This window comes from Monodelphis domestica, chromosome 8 (genome assembly GCF_027887165.1).
Source record: "Monodelphis domestica isolate mMonDom1 chromosome 8, mMonDom1.pri, whole genome shotgun sequence".
NCBI classification, from domain to species: domain Eukaryota; kingdom Metazoa; phylum Chordata; class Mammalia; order Didelphimorphia; family Didelphidae; genus Monodelphis; species Monodelphis domestica.
The window spans coordinates 18482941-18509538 of NC_077234.1; the positions used below are offsets into that span (position 1 = coordinate 18482941).

General features: G+C 39.4%; 2 protein-coding genes across 5 annotated transcripts in view; one reads left to right on the top strand and one right to left on the bottom strand.

Annotated features, from left to right (window-relative positions):
* VEPH1 (ventricular zone expressed PH domain containing 1) overlaps positions 1-26598 on the bottom strand; it is a 232780-nt gene that overhangs the window by 74594 nt on the left and 131588 nt on the right. The window lies entirely within an intron of this gene.
* Positions 5460-26598, top strand: part of PTX3 (pentraxin 3) — a 101051-nt gene continuing 79912 nt past the window's right edge. The window contains exons 1-2 of the mRNA XM_007502314.3: positions 5460-5801; positions 25339-25477. Of these exons, the coding sequence (XP_007502376.2) occupies positions 25462-25477 (16 nt within the window). The 5' untranslated portion in view covers positions 5460-5801; positions 25339-25461. The remainder of the gene's footprint in view (positions 5802-25338; positions 25478-26598) is intronic.

The window sequence follows — 26598 nt, forward strand, 5'->3', positions numbered from 1 at the left end:
CCAATAAGACTTTAAAAGTTTATATTTCATCCAGAAATTATCTTTTTTTATTTGGATTTTTCTGATGTCTTTTTAATTTCTCTTGCCAATTGATTCATATACCTCATAACTCAGCCATGCATCCCTAAATGATCCCTGTGTTTTTCAATCACCCTCTTCAAGGGGGGAAATGTAAAAATTATTATTTTAAATTGCAAAGTTTAAATTCCTTGAGAGAGAAATTTTAGGTTAAGAAACATGCTACCTCTCTGAATCCAGAAACTGAACTGTCTGGAGAAGACACCATGATGATGCCTCCAGACCAGAAGCTGCACGAGAAGATCAAGAATGAACTTTGGGTGTGGTTGATTGAACATTTTTTTGTATGTATACTTTAATGCCAAAGGGAACTGCCCTCTAACTCTAACTAAACTCTAATTTTGTCAATGAGTCTAGCAATTATTGGTTTTGTTCTTTTTTCCTCTTATCCTCAAATTATTGTAATCTTTAAGTTGATTATGTTTTCATGATCCTTTTGGAGAAACTGGTTTCCCAATAACGATCAAAGGGGGCATATAAAAATGGTGATTTGAACCCCAGACTTCAATCCCCAGATGTCCCTGGTACTTCCCAGAATTCCCTATAATCTCACCTGGGCCCCCACCTGGGAGAGAACACAAATTGTATTTAAACTGGCTGCAATGCCTACTTCAGCCTCTCTTCTTCCACTTCTAAGTACACGCATCTCTCTACCTGGCATGAAAGATGTAAGTGTCTGTGAATGGGCTATTCAGCCCTAGGCACATGCCTTTCTTATTTTGTATTTTCTTATTTCCTTGATTTCTAATAATCTTAATAAACCTCATAAAATATAATACTTTTAGTAGAGAAACTAATTTAACTGTTACAATTTCTAGCCATTTCCAAAGCAGAATGGAAAGTAGGTGAGCTTTGTGAATCAAAAGGGAAAAAAGGGATTGTTGTAATGACCCAAGAATATGCCCCAAAGTCCAGAGAATGTTGGCCCTTCCAAATCAAAGATATGCACGATCATTGTAGAACAGCAAGGCTTTGCCAAAACCTGACACTTAGTGGGAACCCCACTATTTGTTTAAAAAAACATGCTGGGCAATAAAACTGCAGACCACTTCAGCCCAAAGGTCCTTCCGGCTCATAATCCTCTGGCTTATTATAATACCTGAAGAATATGAATGCCTCAGAAAAGCCATAAAAAGCAACTTATTGTAGCCTAGTCATATTGTAGGAAGTCAAATGGGAGCTTGCGTGACAAAAATAACGGCCATGTATGGAGCCAATATCTCTATATAGATACAGATATCCATCAATCTATTTGTCAATCTACAGATAGATATCTACATTATTATATGTTTGTGTTTATATCTACATGTATCTATCACTACAAATCTATGTATCCAAGTTTGTAACTATCTAAATAGCAAGGGCAAAGACTGCAGAAGTTTTGAGTTTTCTTAAGGGTTGAAGTCCCCTGAAATCCCTAAATTAAAATGAGATCCAGAAGGCAAGCTTCAGTATTGAAGCTCCCTAGGTCTTTTGTAAATCAACTTTGAACTTAATGATTCTATGGAGTAGGTGCCAGCATCCTGCATAGGGTGTTGCCTAGGGAATCAGGAACCTTGGGTTCCATTCCTGCCTTTGATGTTATGTGATCATGCTCTTAGTCGAAGACAATTTAAGACCTCTCCACTAAGTCGAATGAATGAACAAAAAATGTCCAATCAGCACTTATGTTCTAGGTTCAGTGCAAACCTTTCTTTCTTTTAAACCTTTACCTCCTGTCTTAGGATCAATACTAAGTGATGGTTCCAAAGCAGAAGAGCAGTAAAGGGCTATGCAATGAAAGTTAAGTGACTTGCCCAGGGTCACACAGCTAGGAAATGTCTGAGGCCACATTTGAACCCAGGACCTCCCATCTCTAGGCCTGGCTCTCAATCCACTAAGCCACCCAAATGCCTCCCCCTCACCCCTCCAGCACTAAGCTTTTATTTTAATAAGGTAGGTCAACACATCTAGGGGAATTAGAAAGCACGTGCTATTCAGGAAATAGTGCACTGGCTTAGTTCTAGGCAATATAAGGTGAAAGCTAAACTATTTGGAATGGGCTAGAGTTAGAATGGCCATCAACATCCAGTCCAATATTGCTCCCAAAATCACTAAAGTGATATCTCTCTTTGGAGAATGACTTAATTACTCTTACTGCTCCAGTGGTTTCCTCCTATCCTTTCTACTGTGAAGATTGAATTTAGCTCTCTCCTGATTGTAACAATGAAGGTACTTAGCTTTTCCTTTATAGTGAAGCTAGAATTGTAAGCTACAATCTACTTTTAGGTTTTAACTACAAAAAAGTGTTAAGTAACTACAAAAGGTGAATTAACTACAAAAAGGTGTTAAGTAACCCCAAAAAGATATAATCTAACCAGAGAAGGTGAGAACTAAAGAGTGGGCAGTCCTGGAGAGGAGCATCTGCTGTGATTGGTAGACATGAAATTTAGAGGAGGTGACACAAGAGAAAAAGGTCTTTAAATAGAGGAAACAAAGACTGAAGAGGATAGTCAGTCACCCAGGCTTGGAGTGAAGGATCAGTCGCTCGGAGCTGAAGGGAAGATGGACATTCAGAGATTCGTTCGGGACATTCAGGCACTGACTTGGAGAAGTGACTGTAGAAGGTAGACATGCAGACTTCTTTAAGACTGTCACCGTTGGTGGGTGAAAAGCTGATTTAGTGACCCCACCTTTCTGGAGACGTGAAGCCTCCAGGTAAGGCCCATCTTATTGAGACTCTCTTCCCCTAGCTGGGACTTAGAAATTCTAACTGGTATAAGAAGAAGCCAGAGTTTCTCTCTCTCTCTCTCTCTCTCTCTCTCTCTCTCTCTCTCTCTCTCTCTCTCTCTCTCTCTCTCTCTCTCTCTCTCTCTCTCTCTTTCTCTCCTCTCTCTCTCTCTCTCTCTCTCTTTCTCTCTCTCTCTCTCTCTCTAATATCTTCCTTCTGTTGTAAATATTGTAAATAAGCTACCATAAATTCCATGTACTTAGTAATTAATTTCAGGATTTAGAAATTCAATCCCTGGCAACCACCTAAAATATATTAAGAGTCCCAACCACAATTAATTATAACAATATAATTTGGCGATACTACTAAAAGTAATTGCTACCCAAGTACAGTAATGGGTCTCACAAAGTTTCAGGATAACTTGAAGCAGTCAAGGAATCCTGTGGTCCAGCCCACTAAGGCTTTACCTATTTGGAAGATGTCTTTCTCTTTATAGACATGATCCCTAAACCTTGCCAAAGAGAAGTAAGCTAGATCGCTATAAAAGAATCAAAGCAATAAGTTCAGAAATGAACTTGAGATGTGTTCCAAGGTGCTAGTTCAACCTTGAGATATGAAAGTAGTTTGTGAATTTCCTTAGGAATCCATAATCAGAGGCTCCTTCCTTCCTTCCTTCCTTCCTTCCTTCCTTCCTTCCTTCCTTCCTTCCTTCCTCCTTCCTTCCTTCCTTCCTTCCTTCCTTCCTTCCTTCCTTCCTTCTTCCTTCCTTCCTTCCTTCCTTCCTTCCTTCCTTCCTCCTTCCTCCTTCCTTCCTTCCTTCCTTCCTCCTTCCTTCTTCCTCCTTCCTTCTTCTTTCTTTCTTTCTTCTTTCTTTCTTTCTTTCTTCTTTCTTTCTTCTTTCTTTCTTTCTTTCTTTTCTTTCTTTTCTTTCTTTCTTTCTTCTTCTTTCTTTCTTTCTTTCTTCTTCTTTCTTCCTTCCTTCCTTCCTTCCTTCCTTTCTTCCTTTCTTTCTTCTTTCTTCTTTCTTTCTTTCTTTCTTTCTTTCTTTCCTTCCTTCTTCCTTCCTTCCTTCCTTCCTTCCTTCCTTCCTTCCTTCCTTCCTTCCTTCCTTCCTTCCTTCCTTCCTTCCTTCCTTCCTTTCTTCCTTTCTTTCATTGGCTTCTGACAATTTTTCCATGAGACACTTTTTGGTCATACCAGATTAGCAAAAGCCCATATGTTATAAATAATCCTATGCCTCAAAGCAAGCTGAAATTTATCAAAAGTTGTGAGGTAGCCCAGACCCGGCAAGAAGGTTGTGTTCCCCTTCATGTGCCATTCCATATGCTACCAATTACTCCACACTTCTGCAAAAACTAGCAGCAGAGACAGGGCAATGAAAACTTGAGGAAAAACTTAAGGAAATTTTATCTGATGCCACCAAGATGCACTTTGTTTGCATTTCTTCCAATGAAGGAATGAAGACTCTTGGTCTGTCTAGCATCTCATTAGTCTATCACACAGCATCTCCTTGATCTCCCTCAATAGAAAACCCAGGACTTTCTGGACAAGTCTTTATGCATGATAGGCACTAAGAGAATGTGACAGATGATGCTGGTCTTGTGTTTGCTTCAGATGCAGGTAGAAAAGAACTGGAGGAGGTGGCACAACTCTCCCAGTGAAGCCACCAACCTTCCCAAACTCCCAAGTCCATCTGAAGAATGGATCTGAAATAATTGCTAACTCTAGTGAGTTTACTGGTATACAAAGCCCCTTTCTCTGGAAGCAACAGGATTTAGTGGGAAGAATCTTGGTCTTAGAGGTGGAGAAACTGAATCTAATGTATGGTAATGGACAAGTCAAAATCTCTCTGGCATTCAGTTGCCTCATCTGTGGAATGAGGGCACTGGAGTAAAAGTCCTCTAAGTTCCCTTGTGTTTCTATATCTGACAACCTTTGAACATTACCCCAATGGACCTGATTTCCTCATTCAGAGAATAGGGATAATTAAATGAATGAATAAAAGCATTTAATAAATAAATAAAAGCATTCTCGAATCTCAAGGATCTTACATTCTAATGAAAGAATCCAACCCGCGCACATACAAGCAAATAAAGCCTCCACTAGGGAATACAAGATAATTTTAGGAGGGAAAGAGCCCTAACGCATGGGGGTAAAAGGTGCCATGTGGGACGGCCATCTGAGCTGTGTTTGGAAGGAAGTTCTAGATTCTGTGACTCAGAGGATGTCAAGACACAAGATGAAATGTTCATGATGGGAATAGCTAGAAGACCAGTTTGACTGAAATAGTTGAAATAAATCAGAAGAGGTAGTTAGAAGCCATATTGTGAAGGGCTTTAAATGACAGCTGAAGGATTTCAGGTTTGATCTTGGAAGATACAGGGAAGCCAGTGAAGACTTTCAGTTACAGTAGTGACTTGGGAGATCTCTGTTTTAGTGATCTAAATTTGGCAGCTGTCTGGATGACGAAGCAGAAGGGAGAGACTGGAAGTGAGGAGATCATCTCAGATGCTAACACAATTGCCCAGTAGAATCTAATTCATCTCAGGCGGTTTCCTCCATATCACCCAGTGGCTATATATGGCATTTCATGGCCTTAGAATATCATGAACAACAAGGTTCTGGAAAGGGGCCAATCTCCGAGCAACGCCTGATGTAAATAACAGAAATACACTGGCCCAGACATCTAGGAAAAATGGTTGACAAGAGACTGCCCCAACAGCTGCTGCTTAGGGGGCTGACCTGTGGTCTGTGGATGTGGGTGGGCTGAATCCATCCTTATAAAGACACAATGAAGGACAATTTCAAAAGAAGTGACACGGCTGAATTCGTTCTTCAGGAAAATCACAGCTGCAAGCAGCCTCCACTAGGCTGTGACAATCAGACAACAACTTTCCTGGCGAAGTCATCAGGCAGAATCCCAGCAGTGCCAAGCCTCACAAACAGGAGCCGTATTCACAGAACTGAGGACACATGGATGGCTGTGGGGCAGTCTATTCAATCCCACACAAAGGTAGCTGGCAATCCCCATGTGGAGGATCTGTTATTTTGCCTGGCCAGGCAACTCCCATTGTGGAGTTCCCTCTTCACCGAGATAGATTGCAGCCCATAAACTAATATAATCTTTAGGGAATTGTTTGAGGCACGTAGAAGCTTGCTCAGGAGTCATGGCTGGAGTAGCCAGAGGTTGGATTTGAATATGAATCTTACCTGACCTCTAAGCATTGTACTGTAGTACATCATGGTGACTCCATACTAAAAGAAAACACACAGAGAAACTCCTCTCTCTCTCTCTCTCTCTCTCTCTCTCTCTCTCTCTCTCTCTCTCTCTGTCTCTCTCTGTCTCTGTCTCTGTCTCTCCCCCTCCCTCTCTCCCTCTCTCTCTCTCTCTCTCTCTCTCTCTCTCTCTCTCTCTCTCTCTCTCTCTCTCTCTCTCTCTCTCTCTCTCTCTCTCTCTCTCTCTCTCTTCTCTTTCTCTCTCTCCTCCCCCCTACTTTCCAGCTCAGTCACTCTCATGGGCTCTGAGCACCCAGAAGATGTGCTGACTTTTCTTTACAATAGATAAACAATGATCCAAAGGAGTTAGTTGCATAGATCTGACACTCACCAAGGTTTTGACCAACTGATGAATGGAAATTGCCCACTTTCCATTTTGCTGTCCTTAGAGTGTAATGGGACTTGCCCCAGCACTGACTTCAGCACTTAAAATCCAAGAACAGGGGCAGCTCTGGGTAGCTCTGGGCAGCTCTGGCAGCTAGCATGCTAGGTTTGGAGGCAGGAAGACCTCATTGACCAGCCAGGTAGCCCTGAGCCAGTCAGTTCGCTTCTCTCATTCTTGATGTCCTCATTTTTAAAATGGGAGATTGTACTTGATGAGTCTGAATCTATGATTATCTAACCATGAAAGTCCTTTTCAATCCTGAAATACTCTGTGTGTATCAATGGAACATCTAAATCTGTTTCTAATTTGAAGGGACTTGCCCAGATAACTATAAAAATGATTTATAAAAGGCCCACAAACTATATGTACCTTCTTAAAAAAAAAAACAAAACCACCTTCCCTTCATCTTAGAAGCAAAATGAAGTATTGTTCTAAGGCAGTGGAGAGGCAAGGGCTAGGCAATGGGGTTTAAATGACATGTCCAGGGTCACACAGCTATAAAGTGTCTGAGGTCACATTTGAATCCAAGACTTCCCATCTCTAGGCCTGGATTTCTATCCACTGAGCCACCTAGCTGCCCCCTACATGTACCTTTAAAGGGATCAGCCTCCCAAAAAGGAAAATGAAATTACAGCCATGAATTCCTAGGAAATTTCATGATAATATTAATGCAACAGAGCGAGTGGCTATTGAATTGACTAGAAGGAATAGGGACAATTTCATTTGTTTAAGTTTCACAGCACTAACTAGTGCATTTCAATCCCATGTCTGGACACTCTATTATTTAGGTTAAGTGTTAAGGGCAAGATGGAACCAGTTGGGGAAGGAGAGGCAAAGGAGTTGTATGCTGGGGACTCACAGCGTCCTACATTTGTGGTCCTCTTGAAGAGCATTGAGAAGTAGCTTCAGGGTGGGTTGGTACAGACCATTTTGGAAGATGGAAATGGGAAGGAAACAGAATGGATAGAAAACTAGCACTTGTATTGAGTGTTTAGGTGAGCTAGTCTTCCAGGACGACTTATTGGAATCAGGTAGAAGCGGAGATATTGCTAATCCATTGGAGAATGATGAGTGGGGATGAAAGGGAGCCTATGGTTACCTAGGCACAAGGCATGGGTTGTTAAGAGGGACAGTAATGATAGCCATAGGTATAAATGTGAGCTAAAACTAGCATGAGACGCCTGTTGCCCTGGGGAGGAAGTGTGCTCCCCTTCCTTCCAATGGGAACATGCTTCCTCCTCACAGCCACTGGTGTTCACATTGTATCTGCTGGTTCCCACCAATGTACAATGCAACTCTCTAAATCTGTTACCCCCAAACCCCATAGCTGTGGCCCTCTTCTTCTTCTTCTTTTGAAAATTTTAATTAATTAGTCAACGTAGAATATTTTTCCCTGGTCATGTTTTTTCCCTCCCCTCCCCCCCTTCTGTAGCCAGCACACAATTCCACTGGGTTTTACATGTGCCCTTGATCGAAACCTGTTTCCATATTCTTAACATTTGCTCTAGGGTGATCATTTAGAGTCTACATCCCAAGACATGTCCCCTCAATCCATGTGGTCAAGCAGTTGTTTTTCTTCTGTGTTTCTGCTCCCAGAGTTTTTCCTCTGAATGTGGATAGTGTTCTTTCTCATAAATCTTGCCAAATTGTCCTGGATCACTGCATTGCCACTAATGGAGAAGTCCATTACATTCGATTGTACCACAGTGTATCAGTCTCTGTGTACAATGTTCTCCTGGTTCTGCTCCTCTCGCTCTGCATCACTTCCTGGAGGTTGTTCCAGTCTCCATGGAACTCCTCCCCTTTATTATTCCTTTTAGCACAATAGTATTCCATCACCAACATATACCACAATTTGTTCAGCCATTCCCCAATTGAAGGGCATCCCCTCATTTTCTAATTTTCTGCCACCACAAACTGCACAGCTATGAATATTCTTGTACATGTCTTTTTCCTTATCATCTCTTTGGGGTACAAACCCAGCAGTGCTATAGCTGGATCAAAGGGCAGACAGTCTTTTAGCGCCCTTTGAGCACAGTTCCAAATTGCCCTCCAGAATGGTTGGATCAATTCACAACTCCACCAGTAATGCATTAATGTCCCGACTTTGCCACATCCCCTCCAGCATTCATTACTTTCCTTTGCTGTCATGTTAGCCAATCTGCTTGGTGTGAGGTGATACCTCAGAGTTGTTTTGATTTGCATCTCTCTGATTATAAGAGATTTAGAACACTTTTTCGTGTGCTTATTAATAGTTTTGATTTCTTTGGCTGAGAATTGCCTGTTCATGTCCCTTGCCCATTTATCAATTGGAGAATGGCTTGATTTTTTGTACAATTGATTTAGCTCTTTGTAAATTTGAGTAATTAGACCTTTGTCAGACGTTTTTATTATGAAGATTTTTCGCCCAATTTTTTGCTTCCCTCCTTATTTTGGTTGCACTGGTTTTAGTTGTACAAATTTTTTTTTTAACTTAATGTAATCAAAATTATTTATTTTACATTTTGTAATTTTTTCTAACTCTTGCTTGGTTTTAAAATCTTTCTTTTCCCAAAGATCTGACAAGTATACCATTCTGTATTCACCTAATTTACTTATAGTTTTCTTCTTTATATTCAAGTCATTCACCCATTCTGAGTTTATCTTGGTGTAGGGTGTGAGGTGTTGATCCAAACGTAGTCTCTTCCACACTGTCTTACAATTTTCCCAGCAGGTTTTATCAAATAGTGGATTTTTGTCCCCAAAGCTGGGATCTTTGGGTTTATAATAGACTGTCTTGCTGAGGTCACTTGCCCCAAGTGTATTCTACTGATCCTCCCTTCTGTCTCTTAGCCAGTACCATATTGTTTTGATGACCACTGCTTTATAATAGAGTTTGAGATCTGGGACTGTTAGGCCACCTTCCTTAACATTTTTTTTTCATTATTTCCCTGGATATCTTTGATCTTTTGTTTTTCCAAATGAACTTTGTTATGTTTTTTTTTTCTAATTCAATAAAAAAGATTTTTGGTAGTTTGATGAGTATGACACTAAACAAGTAAATAAGGTTGGGTAGGATGGTCATTTCCTACCCATGAGCAATTAATGTTTTTCCAATTATTTAGATCTAGTTTTATTTCTGTGGAGAGTGTTTTGTAGTTGTGTTCATATAGTTCTTGTGTTTGTCTCGGCAGATAGATTCCTAAGTATTTCATATTGTCTAGGGTGATTTTAAATGGAATTTCTCTTTCTAATTCTTGCTGCTGAGCTGTGCTGGAAATATATAGAAATGTTGATGATTCATGTGGGTTTATTTCATATCCTACAACTCTGCTAAAGGTGTTGATTATTTCCACTAGCTTTTTAGTTGATTCTCTAGGATTCTTTATTTAGATCATATCATCTGCAAAGAGTGATAGCTTGGTCTCCTCATTGCCAATTTTAATACCTTCAATTTCTTTTTCTTCTCTGATTGCTACAGCTAGTGTTTCTAGTACAATGTTAAATAAGAGAGGTGATAATGAGCATCCTTGTTTAACTCTTGATCTTATTGGGAATGCTTCTAATTTATCCCCATTGCAGATGATATTTGCTAATGGTTTTAGATAAATACTGTTTACTATTTTTAGGAAAGGCTCTTCTATTCCTATACTTTCTAGTGTTTTCAATAGGAATGAGTATTGTATTTTGTCAAATGCTTTTTCTGCATCTATTGTAAAAATCATGTGATTTTTGTTGGTTTGCTTGTTGATATGGTCAATCATGTGGCTGGTTTTCCTAATATTGAACCATTCTTGCATTCCTGGTATAAATCCCACCTGATGATATGGAATAATCCTCATGATCACTTGCTGGAGTCTTTTTGTAAATATTCTATTTAGAATTTTTGCATCTATGTTCATTAAGGAGATTGGTCTATAGTTTTCTTTCTCTGATTTTGACCTGCCTGGCTTTGGAATCAGTACCATATTTATGTCATAAAAGGAATTTGGTAGAACTCCTTCTTTGCTTATTCATTCAAATAGTTTGTATAGTATGGGGATTAGTTATTCTTTGAATGTTTGATAGAATTCATTTGTGAATCCATCTGGTCATGGGGATTTTTTCTTAGGGAGTTTTTTGATGGCTTGTTCAATTTCTTTTTCTGATATGGGGTTATTGAAGTATTCTATTTCTTCTTCTGTTAATCTAGGCAATTTATATTTTTGTAAATATTCATCCATATCATCTAGATTTCCATATTTGTTGCCATATAATTGGGCAAAATAGTTTTTAATTATTGCCTTAATTTCCTCTTCATTAGAGATGAGGTCTCCCTTTTCATCTTCGATATCGTTAATTTGGTTTCCTTCTTTCCTTTTTTTTATTAGACTGACCAGTACTTTGTCTATTTTATTTGTTTTTTTTTCCAAAATACCAGCTTCTAGGCCTATTTATTAATTCAATAGTTCTTTCACTTTTGATTTTTATTAATTTCTCCTTTATTTTTTAGGATCTCTAATTTAGTTTTCATCCGTGGATTTTAAATTTGTTCACTTTCAAGTTTTTTGATTTGCCTGTCCAATTCGTTGACCTCTGCCCTCCCTAATTTTTAATATATGAACTCAAGGATGTACATTTCCCCTTGAGTACTGCTTTGGCTGCATCCCATAGATTTTGAAAGAATGTCTCATCATTTTCATTTTCTTCAATGAAATTATTAATTGTTTCTATGATTTGTTCTTTAACTGATTTTGGAGAATCATATTATTCAATTTCGAATTAATTTTTGTTTTGACTCTCCATGTAACCTTAATAATTATTGTTTTTATTGCATTATGATCTGAAAAGGTTGCATTTATTATTTCTGCTCTTTTGCACTTGTTTGCCATGTTTTTATGCCCTGGTACATTGTCAATCTTTGTGAATGTACTATTTGCTACTGAAAAGAAGGTGTATTCCTTTTTCTTTTTATTTATTTTTCTCCACATATCTATTAATTCTAATTTTTCTAATATTTCAATCACTTCATTTACCTCTTTCTAATTTATTTTTTGGTTTGATTTATCTAGATTTGATAGAGAAGGTTTTAGTTCTCCTATTAGTATAGTTTTACTATCTATTTCCTCCTTCAACTACACTAGTTTCTCCTTTAGAAATTTGGATGCTATACCATTTGGTACATACATATTGAGTACTGATATTTCCTCATTGTCTACACTGCCTTTTCTCAGGATGTAATTACCTTCCCTATCTCTTTTAACTATATCTATTTTTATTTTGGCTTTGTCTGATATCATGACTAAAACTACTGCCTTCTTTTTCTCAGTTGAGGCCCAATAGATTTTGGTCCAGTCTTTAATTTTTACCCTGTGGGTATCTACCTGCCTCATGTATGTTTCTTGTAGACAATTTTTGGTAGGATTTTCGTTTTCAATCCACTGTGCTATTTACTTTCATTTTATATATGAGTTCATTCCATTCATATTCAAAGTTATGATTGCCACTTGTGTATCCCCAACATTTTGATATCCTCTCCTACTTCTGCCCTTTCTTCTTTCACTTTATCCTTTTAAACCAGTGGTTTGCTTTTACTCAGGCCCCCTAATCCCCATGTGTCCCTCTTTGTCTAAGCCTGTCTTGTTACCCCTTTCTTAAGTGGAGTCTCTGGGAGATAGGCTGCCCCTTATACCCATAAACTGAACCATTTTCTGTGTGAACCATTTTCTGTGATGTATCTACTCTCCCTCTAATTGTTTGAAGTTTCAGGTGAACAAATTCTGGTCTACAACTCTAGGGAAGATTTCCTGACTCAGGGATAGTGTCCTGAATCTCCATGCTCTGTCCTTCTTCTACTCCCACAGAATGAGCATTTCTGTAAACACAGTACAGTTCCATAAGGAAGGGAGCCTAGAGGAAGAAATTGTGCATTGTTTGCAGGTGGCCTTCCACACTGACCTGCATATCCAGGAGGTTTCCGTATCTAAATTACCCAAAATCCACTGGGTCAGAAAACCAGATGTAACCAAGAACCAGCATACTTCTCAGCTGAATTCCAGCAGTAGTGATTCTTTATGGTCAGGGTGGAGTTGATTTAGGCCTTAGGGGGGGTTAGGTTCCTAAAATTTTACTCCTGGCTTAATTCAGTGCATTGTGGGGTTGCAATCCATAAGTTTAATTTAATTTTAATTTTAATCTTTCCCACAAGACCACCAGTCAGTAACTCCCTCACCACCTTTATAGATTTACAGCTGAGGGTAAGTCCAGAATAACTGAAGCCATACCTCCGTGTCTGTATGAGTGTGTGAGAGAGAGAGAGAGCACATTTAAACGTGTGTCCCAGGGAGAAGACCAAACCAAAGGCCACAAAGAGTTTGAGTGGTCTATGAACATGGAAGCACAATAAACTAAGAGAGCAAACTCTGAAGAGGCTAGGAGAATAGGAAGATGTCCTTCAAAGCATAGCAGGAGGCACCCTAGTCATGACTATGACTTGAATTTGTATAAATTCAGGTTATATGTCCTTCCACATTGAATGTAATATCCTTGAGGGCATAGGCTATTTGCTTTTTGTCTTGGAATTTCTAGCACCTCAGACACTATCTGGCACATAAAAAAGGACAAATAGGTAAATGATGGCTAGATTACATTCATTCAGTGTTTACTTAAAAAACCCCAACAACAAACTCCTTATCTTCTGGTCTTGGAATCGATATGAAGTATTGGTTCCAAGGCAGAAGAGAGGTAAGGGATAGGCAAAGGGGGATAAGTAACTTGTCCAGTCACACAGCTAGGAAGTGTCTGAGGCCAGATTTGAATCTAGGACCTCCTGCCCTCTCAGTTCCACTGAGCCAACTAGCTATCCCTCAGGTGCTTTGCTTATAAAATCAAAGAAGACAGTCTCTTTGTCCCCAAATCTAATAAGAAAAGGCTAAAATACATAAAAAGGGTTCTATTACAGGTTAAAAGTTACCTGAATGAGAGACATAAGATACTACTGTTTCTTATTTTTCTTCTGAATGAATGAATGAATGAATGAATAGAAAGATAAGAGAAGGCAGGGGAAATGCAGATGAATAATAAATTTTATAATAAGAATCCTAAGAACTCAAGGAACTCAATTCCTGCCCTGATTGAGAGCAAGTGGTCTTCTATATTGCTCTCCTCCATAAATTTATGTCTGCTTTATACATTTTCTGCATCTCAGGAATCCAACAAATATGGCACCAGGGAATGAAAGAGACCAGTATAATTGGCTCAGAGTCTGGGAAGCCTTTTATATATAACTCTTCTGACCCCTTGAGGCTCACATCTGTCACAGATGAGCACGCTCCATAAAATTTGCACATTCCAGCACTCTACCCTCTCTGCTCTGATGAATGTTGTGGAATGTTGGGGCATGGGCAGAATCAACCCCAGTGGTGGCCATCGCAAATAGCAACAGGTGCCCTAAAGGGCTTCAAATCAACTCAGAACACCACAGATTCACATCACCTATGTCATATTGTATTTTTACTTATTTTGTTCAGCATTTTCTTAATTACATTTGAATCGGGCACTGAAACACTAAGAGTTTTGCTGGCAAAGAGTTTGATACTTCTGGTGTATGAGACATAAATCTCTCAGGATGTGATATTGTGATAGAAATGCAAAATGCATATTCTAGAAAATGTGACTGTGTATTCTATTTTCTATGGTCTGTAGCCTCGCCATACCACTGTACCTCTCTCCCCATTCCAGCTCAATGCCTTCCTCACCAAGATTGTTTTTGTATATGCCTTATACTTTTATGAAAGTATCTATCAATAAACTGATCAATCAAAGATTTGTTGAGCACCTACTTTGTGCCAGGTGCTGTGAAAAGTGTTGGGTATACAAGTAGAAAAAATGAAACATCTTCAAAGAGAGCTTGCAATTGAACGGAAAGGATCAGAAATACATATACTACTCCATAGAGAATAAATGTGAAAACTACAAAGGGACAAAATACAAGATTGGGAGGGAGGGTACTAGCAGTTGATACAGGGTTCAGGAAAGGTTCCATGAGGAAGAAAGTGATGCTTGAACTTCATCTTCTTGGAAGATATGAATTCTATGAGGTGGGTGTGAGTAGGGAGCATATTCAAGGCATGGAAGATAGGCAGCACAAAGGGGCACAGATGGGAGATATGGTGCTTTGTACAAAGAACAGAGACTTGTCTTCTTGAGTTCAAATCTGGCCTCAGACATGAGCTGTGTGACTCTGAACAAGTCAGTTCACCCTGTTCATCTCAGTTTCCCCTTCTGTAAGATGAGCTGGAGAAGGAATTGTCAAGCTGCTTCATTTTCTTTGTCAAGAAACCCCAAATGGGGTCATAAATAATCAGAAATGACTTTAAGGACTGAGCAACAACAAAATAACAACAACAACAACAAAACAGAATGAAGGGTAGTTTTGACTGGCCTATAAAATGGGAGGAGAAAAGTGCATATTGGAATTGGAAAGCTAGACTGGGGCCATATTGTTAAAGACTTGATCTAATGGGAATAGAGAATGACTAGAATTGTTTGAGTAGAAGACTAACATAGTCAGAGCTGTGCATAAGGAAAACCCCTTTGGCAGCTATGTGGAGGAAGGATCATATTGGGGATAGTGAGGCTGGGCTAACGAAAAGGGGTTACCATTCTGTCCAACCATCTGGACAAAAGGTGATGAGAATCTGAGCTTAAGTAGTATCTGTGTGTGAGTGAATGTGAGAGAAGTTATGGAGGTAGAAATGGCAAGTTGGATAAGTAGAATGAGGAGACAGAGGAGTTGAAGCTAATATATGATATATATTATATATTAGTAACACTTCACTGTTACTAGTATAGATAGTAACACATTACTATTGATACATTAATAATTAACCCAATATATTAAAATTATAATGATCATATATTAATAATGCTGTTGTTATAAACTTGGGAAAGTGAAAAGAACCTCCACTCAACACAATGTGAGCTCCTTGAGATCCTGAGATATGGCTTCACTTTTGTCTTTGAATGCCCAGTGCTTGGCACACAGTAGGCACTTAGTGCTTATTGATTGATTGACTTATTCCCAGGACTCCTCCAACATGGATGGACTACTGCTTCTCTTGGGCCTTGTTAAGAGGCTGAGGGAAGAAGGTAAAGAGACACCCTCAATGGAACACCAGCTTTTGAACCTGAATCTTTCCATTTCTTCTCCCTCAGCTCCAAAAGACCAGGGCACCAAGAACACCAATGCGGTTCTAGGCGTCGCTGAGAATTCCCACCTAAGCTATCTTGCTTTTATCATTGAGCTTTTTGTGACAGCACAGAGAAGAAAAGTAGGAAGAGATAAATTGGGGAAGAAAACCCAGACTCCTTCTTTTCCAGCATCATATCCACTATCTTAGTCATGGGAATACCAGTTGAATTCTGCGGACTGATATAAATTGAGTATCTCTTTCTTGAGTTGGGGGTTAGAAGGAAGAAAATTGGGAACATGAAGAAAAGTCCCAAATATGACAAAATATAGAAAAGAGTATTTTTATAGAAAAGAAAGGAGGAATCTATCACATCCTAAATCCCTATTTTATGTCCTTTTTTTCCTTCTTAGCACCTCCCACCCCCCAGGTGTTTTCTTCTGCTTAATTGTATCCTGCCAAGAGAAAAGGAATAGAAATATTCCACTCCTCACTGAAGAACTGGTGACTCTAGGGGTTGCCTCCACCCAGGAAAGTTTTCCTTTTTAAGAGGGTGATGGGGAGAAAGGCAAAGATTAGCATAAAGGAACACTGGCTAAAAGAATCTCAAGTTTTAGTAAGAGGCTGAGCAGGGGGAAGATTTGAGAGATTTCAAATAATCCTTCGCTGGATCTTAAGTGATGCTTCATCCTAACTACTTGCTCTACTGCCTTTTCAGACAGGCCAAGTCCAGTCTTGTTTGCAGATGTTTGTGAAGTGAATAACTAACATATACACAAGTGACCTCTTATTGTTCCTTAGTTGTTTTCCACCATGTCCAACTCTTCATGGGGTTTTCCTGGCAAAGACACTGGACTAGTTTGCCATTCCTTCTCCAGTTCTTTTTATAGATGAGGAAATTGAGGCAAACAGTGACTTGTCCAAAGGTCACACAGCTAGTAAGTGTCTGAGGTCAGATTTGAGCTGTGGAAACTGAGTCTTCTTGACCCTAGGTCTGGAACACTACATTATTATGATGCCACCTAACTGGCGCTTGGTCATTTCTACTGAGCACAAATATAACTCCAGAGTTTCACTGATCTTGTGCAGAGTTGTAGTCACATCTTTCTCTCTAAGACTATGTTCTTTCTACTTAGTATGCATTTTGTATTTATATCTTGCCTTCCCCGTTAGAATGGAAGTTCCTTGAGGGAAGGCACTGGTTTTGGTTTTCTGCATTTTATGTATTAAAAAACATAATTCTGGGAAGGAGTCCATAGGCTTCATCAAACTGTTTATGACACAGAAAAGGTTCAAAACCCCTACCTTCCAGAGTGACATGGAAGTCAATGTTTGGATTTTGTTTTCTATTTTAAGAGAGCATTTTCTTTTCTTTCCTTTTTTTAAAAAATAAAAACCCTTACCTTCTGTCTTGGAGAAAATACTATGTATTGGCTCTAAGGCAGAAGAGTGGTAAGGGCTAGGCAATGGGGGTTAAGTGACTTGCCCAGGGTCACGCAACTAGGAAGTGTATGAGGCCAGATTTGAACCTAGGACCTCCTGTCTCAAGGCCTGACTCTCAATCCACTGAGCCACCCAGCTGCCCCCAAGAGAGCATTTTCTTGATGAGAACCTTCCAAGGACCCCGAGCAGTCCTTCAGTGATTCAAGTTTTCATCAGAATATGAGTTTCTTTTAGTCCCAAAGATGGTGACTCCTGGGCACCTGAGTTGATAGCAAGTACTTTACTGTCTCACAAAAAATGGATGATCCAGTACTTGTGATGGGTCTCTCAGTATTTAGCTGGACTGGTTCTGGGCTCCTAGTCCATCCCCAGACAAGAAGCAAAAGACTTGAAATGATCTTTTAGAATGATATGCCAGAGTGGATATTCCACATGGCCATCATCAACTCAGGGTAACCCTCCATCCCGTAGTGAAGCATCAAGGGAAGATATTAATGAAGGACCCTTTCAAATAGTCACTTCAAAATACATCATATCTGAGCTGCTCCCGATCTTCCAAAGACCGATTTCGATGAATTAAGTAGAAATGGATTGGAAACATATGGATTAAGTGGATCTTAAAGCGTGTTTAGGTTCAAAAGGGAAAGGAAGCAATGTTTGCCTTATAGCACTTGGGAATTTCTTTAGCCATGAATGTTTGAAAGGCAGTTTGCTAGCAGAATTCAAAATGGGTTCTCCCTCTCTCAACATTATGATGTGGTGATTTACTTCAGACATACTAATTAGAGGATTTTTATACACACAAGGCAGGTGGTATGAGGCAGCCTGGGAAACTCCCTAATGCTTATGTTACTCCATTCTTGACTTAATGCATGACCTTAGTGGAGCTGTTGCGCTGAAGGCTGAAGTCAAATGAGTCTCCACTGTGAAGCATAAAGTCAAAATACTGTGATGTGGGAGGTATTGCAGTATAGTGGAAAAGGCACTGAATTTGGAGTTAGAGGAGCCACCCAGCCCTATTTGTGATCTGGGCCACAGTGGACAAGCCACTAAAACTCTCTGGACTTTAGATTCCTTATTTACAAGGATGAGGCATTTAGGTACATTTTTGGACACGACCAGGGTGGGAATTAGTTTATGGACCATGCATAATTATGATGAGCTTTCTCTTTTTCAAAAATGTTCAATTAGGGGATTGCTGGGAGGGAAAGATAATACATGCTTGTAAAAATAAACATTTTCAAAAGAAGAATCAAAGAAAAATAGAAAAAAATAACATGAATCCTCTGAGCATCTTTGAAACTATGTCACCTCCAACGCAGACTTCTTCTATGTCTTGTTTTCTTCTTGGTCAGATCTAGATGTTTTCCCTGATTATGTATCTTTTAAAGTACCATGCATTCTTCCTCTTATGATACTGTGGGTATATAAGTGTTCAAGGTTAAATATGGAGATTTCACTATTATCAAATGTTAAGAAAAATGACTATAAAAGCAAACAAAAGAAGAAAACAAAGGAGTGGGTTCGACTAAGTGAACTCCGAGGTCCATTCCAACTCAAAATCTATGATTTTTTGAGATCAGATTGCTGAATATAAACTTAGAAGTGACTGGAAAAATTTATTGAAATTATAGGATCATAGATTTGACAATAGAAGGTACCATAATGGCTACTCAAATCAATACCCTCATTTTTACAAATGAAGGAACTGAGGCTCACAGAAATGAAGTGACCATTGCTTTCTCAATTCAGTGCTTCTTCACTGAGTCACACTGTGCAACATATAGCTTTGGAAATATACCAATGGACATTTGGGGGTTTGGATGGCAGAAAGAGCATGATGATAAAATTCTCTGCTTCCAAGTTACAAGAAAAATGAAATATGTTTATGGTTGTCTGCACTTCCATTAGCATGAACCCCACTGCAGGCATCCATCCACCATGGGGGCATCCAAGGGAAGCCTATAAAAACATAGGCATGAGTCTTGAATTTAGGAACTCGTATGAATATGAAAAAAGAAAGCAGTGGAAAGATGTTGAGGAATCTGGGACTACCTAAAGTGTCCAATCCAAACATAATCAAATGTTTCTACTTAAATATTGATTCAATTATAGCTTCCAAAGTGAAAGACTTTAGAATCCTTGATTATTTCTTTATAAATGCAGGTAACTTTTACAAAGGCTAGAATTCAGTATTTAGCTTTAGTGGAGGAAAGAAAGCCCAGGAGGACAGTGATATCAGTTGACTCGACCAAAAGGAAAGAAGGGTCAAATTGGATTAAGTTCGATGAATCGGTGATAGCTAAATTAATATACAGGTCTGAGTTTCCTTAATTGTCTCAAACCACATTTCCAATGGCTGAGATTCAGCAAAGCACTTTGCCTTGGACAGAATTTCACCTAATTTCTAACTCTCCACATACTTGAAGAGAAATGTAATCCATATGTTTCTAATTCATTTACACCACTCAGGAAAGGATTATTGAAGACACATTTGATGTCCAAGAGGCATTTTGAGCCTTTAAATTTTTTTTTTCCAAGAAAAATTCAAAGTCATGTTTCATGAAGGTCAAAAGATCACACATGGAATGTTCTAAATTTCCTTCAAGGAGCAGACTCTATTAGTCTCTACTATATTCTAAGTCTCCTTAAAACTTGCACATTTTTTAAAGCACTTACCTTCCAACTTAGATGATTCTAAGGCAGAAAAGGGGTAAGGACTAGGCAGTGGGGGATAAGTGACTTGCCCAGGGTCACACATTTAGGAAGTGACTGAGGCCATATTTGACCCTAGGACCTCCTTGTCTCCAGACCTGTCTCTTTATCCACTGAGCCACTTAGCTTGCCTTAAGCTTCTTGAAGTTCATGCTCAGTTGGTTCACAACCATCCTTTGCCCAGAAGTCTATCAAAAGACGACTGATTGGGGACCCTGGGCTCTGTTGAACTCAGAGCCATTTTTTATATTGGCCACAATCTGTTTGCCTCATTTTCTCCATTTATGATTTGGAAATGACAATAACACCTATGTCCCATGGTTATAGTGAGGATTAAAAAGCACTTGGCACAGTGCCTCTCACAGAAGTAGCACTATATTAACATTAGCTATTATAAGGAAACTAAGATGAAGTGACTTGCCCAGGGTCACTCAACTAGTAAGGTTCTGAGACTGGATTAGAACTCAGGTTGTTCAGACTCTAAGTTTGCTGCTCTATCCCCTCTGCTAGCCAGCAGTTTAGCTTTTTAGTGTTCTCGATTGTTATTTTATCATGACCATAAGGCATTCAGCCAGAATAACAGAAGTCCATGGCAAAAATAACTCACGTAAGGGAAGTTTGTTGGAATGTATCATCACAGAATCCCAGAGATGGGAGGAATCTCTGGAGCTACCTGGTCCAACTCTAACTTTATTCTGGGAAGGAAAGTATTATCAGGGCAGAATGGCATAGATAATGTAAATGATGGGCTCTCTAGGAAGTTTAAGCCCAACCTTTGATTTAAACTGTGCCTAGATGACTCCGTGTAGTTTCTAAATAGCAATAAACAATCATCATTATAAATTCAAGGGAATGATTTCTCCTGCAAAAGCCAACACAAGAATCTCTCTCCCAAAGCTCGCTCTTAAAAACATCCCTGGAAGGACAGTCATGGCCTTGTTCATGTGGAAGTTCCACTACCTGGGAAACTGAGATGGGTGGATCTTGAGCTCAGGGGGCTGAGCTGTGGGATGTCTGCTCTAAATTCAGCACTGGGAGGGAGGGGATAGCAATTGCCTAAAGGTCAAAGTGACTCACATCAGAAATGGAGCAGATATGAGCTAAACAGAATAAGATTAGATCGGCAAGTCCCCAAGAAATCACCATTGGGCAGCTAGGTAGATCAGAATTGAGAGCCAAGTCTGGAGATGAGAGGTCCTGGTCCAAATCTGACCCCAGATGCTTTCTTGCTCTGTGACCCTGGACAAGTCATTTAACCCTCAATACTTAGCCCTTACTGCAATTCTGCCTTGGAATCAATACATAATATTATTGATTCTAAGCCAGAAGGTAAGGATTTAAGAAAAAATCCTGAATAGCATTTTTATCTGCTCAATATACCTTCTGTTAAGATAGATGTTGCCAAATTATATACAGAGACTGTAACATTGTGGAGCAATCAAATGTAATGGAATTTGCTACTGTAAACCTCAAAATTTCTCAGACTTATGAATGTTAGGGGTTTCCCCCATTGGGGAATCTTCTACTTAAAAAAATTCCCTAGCAGATAGTGAGAATTCTATTTGAATGTGAGGGCTCCTTGCCTTGGGAATATCCCTACTCCACCCTACTTAGGACTGCTTTAGGACAGAGAGCTCCTTGAGAACAATGAAAAGTACTTTGATCCATGCTTATGGAAGGGACAGGAAGTTCTTTGAGTCATGACTGTTTTATAATTGATACAATGGGATACTAAGTACCTATAAAGGTGGGGCAACTTGTAAACTACTTAGACCTAAAAGGTGAAAACTTACTCAGAGGTTTTCTCTTAATGAAATTAGTCAACACAGCAGCATTTTTTTCTCTCTTACTAAAGAGATTAAAACTACTCAGCTGTGAATTCAAAATGGGCGGTCCTTTAGAAACATCTACAGTGATTGGTAGATGTAAGGACTTAGGGGAGGTGACATAGGAGATTTTGCCCTTAAAAATAAGAGCTCAGAGAAGAGCTGGATCTGATTCTGAGGGAGCTCATTTTGAGAAGACTCATTCTGAGGATCTCGATTTCTGACTCTCATTCTGAAGGAGAGCTCCTTGAGGAGCTCCTCTGAGGGGCTCTGTTCCTCTGGGGTAGGAGCTCTGGAGGCTCTTGAGAGAGGCCCTTTGAAACAATCTCTGGCTGGAAGACTCTTTGAGGAAGGACGCTGGCCTGGTGTTACTAGAATCTTTGTTTAATCAGACCTTGTGGTGAGTGTTAAAAAACTGACTGATTTCTCTTTTAAGACTCAGGTCTAGGCCATATTGGCTTGAGGCCCTTCATACTTATTCCTTTCTTACTCTCTCTTTCTTTGATTACTCATTGTATTGTTAATTAAAATCTCTATAAAACCCAATTGACTTGGGTATTTGAATAATTGGGAATATTTCCCTGGCGACCACCTTATATTTGATTTTAAAACCCAAGACACTGTAGTGAAACATATTTCTGCGGTCAAATTTACTCACCCTCTCTTATATCTATCACAATTTATATCTTCCACTATTTTAATCACTACAGTTTAAGACCTCAACCATTTTAAATTTCAAACTACAAATAGCAATGCAATGGTCTAGGATAATTCTGTGGGTCTTATGAGAAAGAACGCTGTCCACATCCTGAGGAAGAACTGTGGGAGCAGAAATCCAGAGGAAAAAATGATTTATCACTTGCTTATATGCGTATGTGATTTGGGGCTTTGGTCTTACAGGATTGCTCTTTTATAAAAATGAATAATATGGAAATGTGTTCGAGTGATAATATTTACATGTATAATCCAGTGGAAGTGCTTGTCAGTTCCAGGAAGGGGGAGGGATAAGAGGAGGGAGAAAACATGAATCATGGAACCATGGGAAAAATGTAAAAATTAAAAAAAAAAGATAGAAGTTGCTAAGTTAAATGCCCTTACTACGTGTCTACTCTATACCACAGAGTGCATTAGACACTGAAGACACAAAGACAAAAATGAAGGCAGTTCTTGCTTTCGAAATTACTTTCTATCGGACAACTTGTCACACTTTTTGACAGTTTGGATCCCATCATGGTAGGCTATGGAATGGCCCACCTTGAGAATTAGTGAATTCCTTGTCACTAGAGCTCTTTAGTGAGAGGATGATTGACCACTCTCCAGTGATATTGTAAGAAGGAATTTTTGCTCATGGCAGGAATTGGAGAGGATGTCTTAGAGATTCCATCCAGCTCAGATTCTAGGATTCTATGAAATAATGATGATGAATTTTTCCAGTACAAAGTTAAACATGCAGAAAATACTTATAGAAACATCAAAAGGGCTCCTTTGTTTCTACTGTTAGATATCCACTTAAGGGAACACCAGATTAGAGAAAGTAATAAGATGTCATCCCTGGAACTCAGAACCAGGGCCTGGAATAGAAATACAATGTATCTGTGGTTTATGGGCAATTATCTTGGGACCCCAAAACTGAGAAAGATTTCTCTTAGTATGAGGATGAGAAAACCCAGTCTTCTGTCTTGGGGATACAGGGTCTCATTGGAACTGTAAAGTACAAAGGATCATGAAACTATAGATTTAGAGCTGGAAGAAACTATGGAAGTGGCTCAGTGGATTGAGAGCTAGGTCAAAAGATGGGAAGTCCTAGGTTCAAGTCTAGCCTCAGACACTTCCCAGCTGTGTGACCCTGGGCAAGTCACTTGACCCCCATTTCCTAGCCCTTACCACTCTTCTGCCTTGGAACCAATACACAGTATTGATTCTAAGACAGAAAGTAAGGGCTTAAATTAATAATAATAATAAAATACTAACACACAACAAAAGCACAATTTCTATTTTAATAGAGTCAAAATACAGACCAAAAATGGATTTTTTAATAGACATAAATATCCCAAAACAGGCCAGGTGCAGTGAAAGGAGTGCCAGGTCTAGGGTCTGGAAGATTCATTCAGAACCAGAGTTCAAATCTGGTCTCAAACACATACTAGCTGTGTGACCCTGGGCAAACCAACTAACCCCCATTGCCTAGCCCTGGCCACTCTTCTGCCTTAGAATCAATACCCAGTATTGACTCCAAGACAGAAGGTAAGGGTTTTTTTTTTTTAAAGAAACTATAGAAGTTATCTAAGAGAGCTGGACTTGAAGTAAGGAAGATTTGAGCACAAATATCACCTTAAGTATTTTCTAGCTGAATGACCCTGGGCAAGTAAGTCACTTACCCTCTTTGGCACTCAACTATTGAGTAGAATATGGATAATTATAACATTTACCTCTCAGAGTTGTTGTGAGTGTTAACTGAGAATACATAAAGCCTTAAAGCATTATATACATGCTAGTTATTATTATTGTTATTACTATTAATATCATCACCTGAGTGACCCTGGGCAAGTCACTTACCCTCTTTGGCACTCAACTATTGAGTAGAATATGGATAATTATAGCATTTACCTCTCAGAGTTGTTGTGAGTGTTAACTGAGAATACATAAAGCCTTAAAGCATTATATACATGCTAGTTATTATTATTGTTATTACTATTAATATCATCACCATCACACCATTAGCACCATCACTGCTACCACCATCATCCTTTTATTTTAGAGATAAGACTAAGACCTGGAGAAGTTAAAAGATTGGCCCAAGGTCACACAAATAGACACCTAGTAGGTGCTTAATAAATGTTTGTTGACTGACAGGGTGGGGATACACTGTTGAGTGTAGATAAGTGGTATCATTGCTAAGTAGAAAAGAGAGGAATAGGACATTCTCAACCTATGGATTAGTGGCTTCCTCTAACCCCGGAGGAGGAAGTGTGGTCAGATGGGAAGAGCCCAGGCTCTGGAATCAGAGGACCTGGGATCATAATTCAGGTACAACTCTTCCCAGCTGTGGAACCTTGGCAATCACCTAAAATCTCTGGGTCTGTTTTCTCCCCTGTGCCTAATTCTTGTGAACAAAGCAAGGGGGATGGACTGGACAGTCTCCAGGGACCATCTAACCCAGGATCTGTGATCTTACAGATGACTTTTTCTCTGGGGGCAGTTAAATAGTGTGTTTGTGTGTGTGTGAGAAAGACAGACAGACAGACAGACATAAAGAGACAGACCCAGACAGAGAGACAAAGTGAGAGACAGAGACAGAGAGAGATGGACAGAGAGAGATCAAGAGACAGATTTGTTGGCTTTGTAACACTTCTAAACTGATGAAAGCAATTTATTGGCAAATGTGAATGATGGCTTAATAATACCACCTAATTGTACTTATACATAATAAGAAAAGTAATTAGATTGTTAGACTAAGAGAAAAACACTGTCAAATACTGGGGGGGGGGAGGGTTAAACTGAAAAAAAAAAGTAACTGGATTATCGGGTTTCTTTCATTTCTAACTGTTCAGATTCATACCTTATTTTCATGAATGTAGACCAAAGCCATGTTTAAGATAAGGAAAGGAAAAACTAAGTAGAAGTCAGCTCAGGGATTTAGGATGCATAAGTAGAGCTCTACAAAGGATAATGCAAACACTTCCAAATACCTGTCTATGTTACTTTGCCTTTCTTGGAAGTATTTCCTGATTGGGTGAAAATTTGTCCCATGTGTAGATAATGTCAGTTAGCCGGAGTTGCAGTCAAGCTCATTTTCAACGTGGCCATGTTGACCTTTCTTCACGAGCTTCCATGAAGAATTTGCTCTGATTCTTTGACGTGTATGAATCTACCCAAGAAATGCAACTGCGTCTTTGTAAGTATTCTGGAAATACTAAGTAGCCAGTGTTTCTTTGATTAACAAAACCAAAGATGTTCTGGTAATTGTATTGGAATTTTGCATGTGGTCTGGCAATGTTTTGGTCCTATATTAGCCAGTGGCTGCCAGAGAAATATAGACAAACCCCCAAACCTCCCCTTATGAGGGTTGAGTTTATGCCAAAGAAATGACAATTACCTTAACCTTGAAAGGATATATAGTATTGGCCCAATAGGAGGGGAACTACACTGGACATCACCTGGCTCTCCGACTGTAGTTCATTACTTAGCCTCTTGTTGGCTTTAGACACCTCCCTAGACCTCAGCTACTAAGCCCAGATATGGTAAAATATGCATCAATAAAGGGAAACTTTTGGTTTTCCTCTTAAAATGCATTGGTTTCATTAACATCCTCTTCAGAGCTACTTGATCACATGGTGATTTTCTAGAAACTTGGAGAAAGAAGAGAGCTTGTAAGAGAGGAAGGGAACAAGATCCACGTCATTTCCCTAATCTCTCATTGACAATCCATTCCAATCATTTCTAGGTAGAGATCATGGAGCATAGAGGGGGGAACTGAGCCTGGCAGGGTCCTCTGTACTCTTTTAGGACCCAAACTTTGGCAGGACATGATTGTACCATTGCCTGGCAGGGTTCCTCAGTGACCCAATGTTTATATCCAGGTCTTTCTTTTTGCATCCATCTTCTTGCCATGCCACCCCTGAAGCAGCCTCCCCATTGATACTCTATATTCAGTCCTGAGGTCTTGCTACTAGGAGGGAGCTCACTCCTAGACACCTGAACAAACCAGCTTCCCACCATGTTACTACTGCCTGTCTACCCTTGCAATGGCCCCCTTTCCTCTCCTTCCTGGAAACACATATCAAATCAACCCAATGTCCTTGGAAAATGACCACTCCTGGGACTTTGCCCTTCTCTGTCTCCCTGCAAACCTTTCTTCATATGTGCTCTTTCCCCCATTAGCATATAAGCTCTTTGAGAAAGGACTGTCTTTATGAAAGGAATGTCTTTCTTTTGTACTACTATCTCTAGGAGTCAGCACAGTGCCCCACACATAGTAAACACTTAATAAATAGGGTTTTATTCATTTATCCCCCT